At 46.9% G+C, this 7,795-nt stretch overlaps 1 protein-coding gene and 1 pseudogene across 1 annotated transcript; both read right to left on the reverse strand.

Annotated features, from left to right (window-relative positions):
* Positions 1-268: 268 nt before the first annotated feature.
* Positions 269-2,947, reverse strand: LOC119287438 (ER lumen protein-retaining receptor-like). The gene is made up of 6 exons (XM_037566983.1): positions 2,729-2,947; positions 1,778-2,043; positions 1,485-1,600; positions 1,129-1,202; positions 974-1,037; positions 269-544 (listed from the first exon to the last, which is right to left on the reverse strand). The coding sequence occupies exons 1-6, from the start codon at positions 2,817-2,819 to the stop codon at positions 508-510; spliced, it is 648 nt and encodes a 215-aa protein (XP_037422880.1). The 5' UTR covers positions 2,820-2,947; the 3' UTR covers positions 269-507.
* A 1,424-nt stretch (positions 2,948-4,371) lies between these two features.
* On the reverse strand, positions 4,372-7,372 carry LOC119287439 (annotated as a pseudogene).
* Between the last annotated feature and the right edge of the window lie 423 nt (positions 7,373-7,795).

Here is a 7,795-nt window from a genome sequence, read left to right on the forward strand (position 1 = left end):
TGAAATACAACCATATACTCCCTCCGTCCGCGAATAAGTGTACATCTAGCCTTTGCTCTAAGTCAAAGTTTTAAAATTTTGACCAACTTTATAGAAAATAGTAGTAACATATATGACATCAAATTGATCTATTATGAAAGTACATTTCAAAACAAATCAGTGATGCTAATTTGGTGCCATAAAAGCTTTTACTCTTTCCTATAAAGGTGGTCAAAGTATTAAAACCTTGACTTAAAACAAAAGCTAGATGTACACTTATTCGCGGACGGAGGGAGTAAGCAGCAGCACCATCGAGTTCCAAACAGTATCACAAGTACACAACCTCCTTATATTACCTTACAAGATACAAGGCGAACCTAGCTTTCACCTCCGAAAACATTGGAAGGAAACAAGAAAAACCAGGGACCCAAAACGCACATCTGTATCATATGATCCATATCTTTCCTGTCTACCCATTAAGTTAAGCAAGCCGTAATACCTAGTCTATCTTGGAAGGAAACAGCGAGCTCAGGCTGGTAGCTCTAGCTTCACGTTGTTCTTCCAGCTGCAAATTGTCCAGAGTAATACCGTCAGTGGAAAGGGACAATTCATGTTGACTAGCAACTGTGTATGTGCAATGCACATTTTACATAAATGATATCGCAGAATATGTAGTAACATATACAACCAAGAGATGAGTGTTCCAACAGCCGGAGGGCTAGATTATATCACACAGAATATGTAGTGTACAGTGGTTCCAACAGCTGGGGAGCACTGTGTGCTGAGTCAGTACTGAAATGTAACAACGAGACAGAATGCGGGGAAAATCGAGACCTAACGAACAATTATTGGTGGGTACTTAGTGTGTTAGTGATTATAAGGACACAAGGTTATCCATTGGATTAATCTGTTTGGATTATGGATTGACTGGACAAATTCCAATTCATGCTTTTTATATTGGTATAAAAATGATACGGTAAATCAAAGGCAATACCTTATTATGTAATAGTAGAAGAAGTCAGCATACAGCATAGTCTGCACGATACCCGCAATCCAGCCTGCATTGAAAACATCTCGGTTACAAAATGAGTAATGATCGCATCCCTGTAATCTTGAGAAACGGGACGGTATGGTGCATAGAGTTCATACTTATCCAGTGAACAAAATGGGGCTCAGTGAAGTATCGGTAAATCCAGTTGAGGATATAAAGTACGCGGTAGGCACTGTATCACCACCAGGGTAAATGTGTTAGGAAACAATTACGTAGTAGCATCATACCTAAAACTAGAAAAAGGAAAACAAGGTCCCGAGATGATATCTGAACACCAGAATATGACAATAGAAGATTCAGATGATTAACCAAAACTAAAACACAAACAAAAGGGTAGATTGACAATTACATTATGTATAGGCCGCTATTATCGTACAAAGTATAGTCCTGAGCTTTATTTCTTTCAATGCAAAAGCAACATAATTATGTGTCTTCAAATAAAAGGAGACGTTACCCCAAAAAGAAGACATATTGGCCAGTCAAGTTGTCGATATTCCTTGTGCGCTGTAGCAACACAAGTTGAGGCAGAATTGCTACAGCTTCCAAGTAAATGGAGAATGCCCACATCACCTGTCCAGATTAAAGGTGCAAATTATCACAACGCGGGCATTCTATCTAAAGAGAGCAATAATATAAGGCAACACCCATCACACCATCATACAATGGTTTCAACAACTATGGGCAATTCAGAAAGGTCAAAAATTGGCATCATAACATAGTGAGCATGTAGGAACTAACAAAACTGACCTCTCTGAAGGTGAACCTCTCATTAATGAGGAAAGCCAGAACCAAACATGGCAGCACTATGAAATGATGGCGAAAGGTGTCGTGCTCCTTGTCATAGGTCCTACGCACGATCTTATGCTTCCTCATGTACCAAACTATCGAGAAAGAGCTCGCCAGGAAGACCAGCTTCATGACGGTGTTATACAAAGATACAAAATGCACAAACAGGTCCAGGTAGCGAGCTGCAAAAACTAGTGCATATAGCTCCTGCGTCTTCAGGGATATGCCTGCAGGGAATTATCAAATGTAAAAAAACAAAGGCCCATCAAACTAAATGCTAACAGACTCTATTGCCAGTAGTATGAGCACAACTAATTACTTCCTCCATCTGGAATTAGTTGATGCGCAAACAGATGTGTCTAGCACTGAAATACGTCTAGATACATCCATTTGAGCGTCAACTAATTCAGGACGGAGGAAGTAGAAAACAATACTATACGGAGAAAAAAATTCAAGTTTAATTATCATGTAGCAAGTTGGCTTCTACTACAGGATTCGACTCTTTAGCAGTGAAGGGATGCTGTTACAGAACTGGCCTACAGCCTAGTCTAGGAAGCAGAGTAACTGGTCTCATTAGTAAGATCGATTACTCTTAATTTCTTACCAAATACTCCCTCCGTTCCGATTTACTCGTCATGGTTTTAGTTCAAATTTGAACTAAAACTGAACTAAAACCGCGACAAGTAAATCGGAACGGAGGGAGTAGTTGCATCAAAATTAGAATAGCTTGCACAAGCCACCAACATTTTCTGAGCCCAAACTGTCTAATGCTGAAATCAGATTTTCTGAGCGCGCACCCCCACTATCCATGCATGGAAACGAGAAACCAACAGACAAAACTGAAACTAAATTCACCCTCACTGACTGATTTAACTCTAATTGCATGAATTTCTGGTTCCAAGGCGGAGTTACCTGCGCACGACTTGATTGTGTGGATCTTGAGGAGCAGCACCACCACGCTGACGAGGTGGGTCATGTCCCCGGCGAGCCGAAACAGATTCATCTCCGCCTGCCTTTGGGTGACCGGGATCCGACCTCCGGAGCCCTCAGATCTCGTCGGCGGCGAGCTGCCTCTCTGGTCGGCGGGAGGGGGGCGAATGGAGGGGGCGGGGTGAGGACTGAGAGGTGGGGCCGGGCGAGGAGAAGGCCGTTTCGGCCGCGTGTATCTTGTGCGTGGACCGGTGGGCGTGGGCTACGTGGTCGGGCTGACGTGGCGCCCTGCAATTGGCCGGTCCCTCTTCAGGAAGGGGATTTTCAGCCCTATATTGCCTGCAAGTAGAAATAGATACTCTCTTACATTTATCCATTATTAAATTCACACGCAAAATCAGTTTGATGTGAAATGTGTATTCATCGTATATAAGTGCAAATTTGGTAAAATGCTTAAGTTATCGTCTCATCTTCAAAATTGAATGCTATAATGTCGGCTGTAGTATAAGGGTGTGAGCTTCCTCACCATTTTGTTAGTTGGTAATATGAAGTTGGTCAATTATCTATTTTCCGGCTCTAACTATCCGGTTGTAAGGAGAGAAAAATGGAATCTCACTCGTTCATCGTATAGGCTATGAAATACGTTGTTTCGTTGCTCCGCACACAGAAGAAAAGAAGAGAAATGGATGGCATGCAGCTTACTAGATGTCATAATTGCCCTGACCAAATCAAACATGTCAGCGTGGTACCAAGAGAATCACAATCCTTATAAACCGGCATTTGCACCAACATTTTCTGAGCGCAAACTGTGTAATTCTGAAATTAGATATTCGGAGGCCACGCCACCAGTATTGATGCATGGAAACGAGAAACCAACAGATAAAACCGAAATCAAATTTATCCTCACTGACTGATTTAACTCTAATTTTATGAATTTCTGGTTCCAAGGCCGAGTTACCTGCACAAGACTTGATGGCATGGATCTTGAGGAGTAGCACCACCACGGCTGACGAGGTGGGTGATGTCCCCCGCTACCGAAACAGGTTCATCTCCGCTTGCCTTTGAGAGGCCGGGATCCGACCTCTTGAGCTCTCAGATCTCGTCGCTGGGAAGACGGCAAATGAAGGGGGCTAGGGTGAGGACTGAGAGGTCGGGCCGGGAGAGTAGAAGGCCATTTTGGCCGCGTGTATCTTCCGCATGGGCTACGTGGTCGGGCTGACATGGTACCCTTTGATTGGTCGACCTCTCTTGAGGAAGGGGATATTCAGCCCTATATTGCTTGCAAGTCAGAAATAGATACTCTCTTACATTTATGCATTAAATTCATACGAAAAAACATTTTGGTGCGGTATTTATTTAATATAAGTGCAAATTTGGTAAAAAAAAGACTTAAGTCCCAATCTCTTATCTTCAAAATCGACTGACATTGCATTGGTTGTACTATAAGGGTGTGAACTTCGTCACCATTTTGTTGGTTGACAATATGAGCTTGGTCAATTATCTATTATCCGGTTTCTAACTACCCGATTGTAAGGAGAGAAAAAAAATGGAATCTCACTTGTTCATCGCATAGGCTATGAGAAACCTTGCTTCGTTGCTCTGCACACAAAAGAAGGAAAGAGAAACAGATGGCATGCACATTACTAGATGTCATAATTGCACTGGCCAAATCAAACCTGTCAACATGACACCAAGAGAATCACAACCCTCAGACACCGACATTTGCACTCTCCTGGTGACGCTCGTACATCAAACCCTCGCCATCGACGGTGCCAAACTTGAGGAACCCCCTTGCCTTACAAAACTTCATGAGGTAATAGATCCCGAGGCCTGCCGCGGTGAAGATGGCGCTGATGGCATACGCCTTCCAGCCGGCGATGGCCATGACGAAGACAAGGAACCCTGAGGGGACGAGACATAGGACAACAATGCCTGGGAGTCGCAGTGGTACCCGGTAGGGGCGCGACATCTCGGGGCGCTTAATCCGGAGCCAGATGAATGTGGCAAACTCGAGGAGCATGCCGAGGCTGTAGAGGAAGTTGGCAGCGGTCACAATGTTGTTGAAGCTGAAGAAGGACATGCCGAGGGTGATGAGGCTGGTGACCACGATGCTGACCCAGGGTGTATTGAAGATTGGGGCGCGTAGGGCGAAGACGCGAGGGAGGAGGCCCAGGTCCGCCATTCCAAGCAGCTGGAAGGCCGCACTGCTTAGCGTCGCTGAGTAGAGGCCGATGGAGGAGAGCACCGCGCCCACCTCGATCCAGTACTTGAGCCAGTCGCCGGCGATCATGCCTGCGTTGCAGTGAAATTAGTCATGTCACAAATTGTTTGTGGCCAAATGGCACTTCTAGCTTGTGTGAACGGAAAACCTTCTTTATAGATGAAAAATAAAAGTTAATTTATCTTGGATCTTCATTACTAACACACTATGAGCATTACCTATTGTTGTGCATCTATACATTTTTCTTTTTAGTGACAGTGCTTCTATTGAAAGAAAGTCCGACGCCCGAAAAATGGGAAGCTGGAATATAAGCCAGTCTAGTGTCGTTCTAAGCTAAGTAACCCAAATGAAAAATTTCAGATTCACTTTCCCTGCCCTAGTAAGTAAAATTTTAGGACCCCGATAAATCCTGAATCTTCGGAATTTTCTGCCCTATAAGATTTACTACTATTGCACGAAAAGAAAGTATTCCTGTTGCCTAGTTCTACCGGTTGTGACGCAAAAATCGGCTTTTGGCATGTTAAACTTTCAATGTTCATGATTTTTACAATTCAAATATCATTTTCAATACTTGGATTTAAATTTAATGTCCATCTTGAAACTTGTATCAAAATTTTGGGGAGTATATGTGCACACGCCACGCAACAATATCCTAGGATTCTTTATGCCAAATGGGTCTCCTCCACACGTGGTTACGAATCATTTTGCAATCTAAAAACACTAAACAAGTGACACTAAAAATACTATAATCCATAGCTGTTCGTAGTGCATCGACAGACAACTTGCATGCAACAAGGGCGCAAAGCAACGCGTTTGCGTTGATTTATAATGAGTAAAATAATTACCTGCGGCGTCGGCGAAGAAGCCGTTCCCCCACTGCTCCGGCGGCGCGTCGACGGCGCCGGTGGCCGCCATGAGCGGCAGCAGGTACCCGAGGGACGTCATGCCCACGGACGCCATGAGCGCCGTCGGGAACGTCTTGCCGGGGTTCTCCACCTCGCCGGCCATGGTGCTGACGCTGTCCCAGTAGTTGAGGTTCCAGAAGAGGGTGTTGAAGAAGAGCTTCCAGTCCTTGTCGCCGGCGGTGGCCCCCTACCTGTGCGGCCGGATCTTGGGCAGCGCGACGCCGGTCATGAGCACGAACGGCGACAGCGAGGCCACCCCCAGCGCCACGGCGGACCACCCGACGACGCTGAGCCCCGTGTAGTTGAGCAGGGAGAGCGCGACGTTGAAGGTGACGATGGTGGCCACCCGGGCGCCGCCGCCGGCCACGGCGGGGACGACGCGGGCGAGGTAGTCGGCGCAGAGCGCCGGGAAGGCGGCGCCGTTGATGGCCCCCGACACGTACTTCCAGGTGCCCATGAGGGAGCCCGAGACGGGGCCGAAGGCGTTGATGGAATTAATCTTGACATGTAGCTTGTGATGGTGCGTGAGCCTGGGTTAGGCTGTTGGTGATGGCTGTGGGAGGCCGTTGGCGTTGTGTTGAGGGAGGCCCGAGGCGTCCGTGTGTGTGCATGCTAGTTAGTTGGCCAGTGGGCTGTTAGTGCGTGCATGCATCTGGATATGAACGTGCATGTAGTGGTTGGTTAGTGGGTGCTACGTGCGTGCGTGGCCGAGTGTGGTGGCCGGCGCTGTGTGTGCGCTGGGCTATATAAGCCGATGTATTGCAGCTTGTTCATTGAGCCGAGAGGGCTGGAAAAACAATGTAGCCACCGTATGACCACCAAGGAAGTCTCTTGGCAAAGCTTGTGTGTTCTTCCTTGGTGCATGTGTGCGTGTGTGTGTGGAGTTTCTCCTTGAGTGAGGCAAGAGGAAGAAGAAGGGCGCTGCGGCGAGGAGGCGGTGCCAACAGGCGTGGTCCGCCCAGACCACGAAGCCGCCGTTCCCCGGCATCGCGGTGGAGAGCTCCGCCGTGACGAGGGCCTCCGGGATGGCCCAGATGAAGGGGAAGATGAGGAAGCCGAGCAGCGCGTAGAGCGGCCCCGCCGACTGCACCGCCGGCTCCGCGCCGTACGGCCCGCCGGCCACCTCGAAGAAGATGAGGAAGATGAGCGGGACCAGGGACAGCTTGTTCTTGGCGCCCTTGCCATGCCCATGGCCGGCTCCTCCTCCTCCTGGTGCTGCTGCTGCTGCTGCTCCGCCGCCGTCATCGGCCTTGTCGCCGTCGAGATTCCTTTTGTCGCCGTCGAGATTCTTGATCTCTGGAGTCATTCCCGGAGCAGCGTAGGAGCAGGAGTAGGAGTGACCGTGGATACGTGCTCCGTGGAGTCGGGACAAGCGTGAGGTTGGACTTGGACTGGCTTCGCGCAGCCATTGCCGGCCGATCGAGTTTATATATATGCATGCATTGTTTACTGGGAATCACATGAGAAAGATTGACTCTTCGTGCATAACTGCTTTAATTTGGCAAGGAGGCTGCGGGGTTGGTGCACCAATCCAATCTCTGACTCTGAGTTTTTTCTTGTGTGTCTTTTGTATTATACTCCCTCCGTTCCCAAATATTTGTCTTTCTAGATATTTCAACAAATGACTACATACGAAGTAAAATGAGTGAATCTACAATTTAAAATATAACTACATACATCTGTATGTTGTAACCATTTGAAATATCTAGAAAGACAAGTATTTGGAAACGGAAGGAGTATATAAGATAGAAGAATAGAGTTATGTTACAAGCAATGTCGCACCATAGATGATCAGCAGCTAACTAGTAAGGTGTGTGCGGGGTGGATGGAAGATCCACCCGTAGGAGATTGTTGATACTCTTGTAAAAGATAATGCGGTGATCACCTTGCAATAAAATTACTACATTTGTGAACAAAAACACA

Source organism: Triticum dicoccoides, chromosome 4A (assembly GCF_002162155.2).
Source record: "Triticum dicoccoides isolate Atlit2015 ecotype Zavitan chromosome 4A, WEW_v2.0, whole genome shotgun sequence".
NCBI classification, from domain to species: domain Eukaryota; kingdom Viridiplantae; phylum Streptophyta; class Magnoliopsida; order Poales; family Poaceae; genus Triticum; species Triticum dicoccoides.

Bases quoted from the DNA above. Each gene is read 5' to 3' on its own strand.
- LOC119287438 (XM_037566983.1), bottom strand. From the start codon at position 2,819: ATGAATCTGTTTCGGCTCGCCGGGGACATGACCCACCTCGTCAGCGTG. The intron at 2,044-2,728 runs GTAACTCCGCCT...AATTCCCTGCAG, and splicing joins CACAATCAAGTCGTGCGCAG to GCATATCCCTGAAGACGCAG. The intron at 1,038-1,128 runs GTATGAACTCTA...TTTTCAATGCAG, and splicing joins CCATTTTGTTCACTGGATAA to GCTGGATTGCGGGTATCGTG.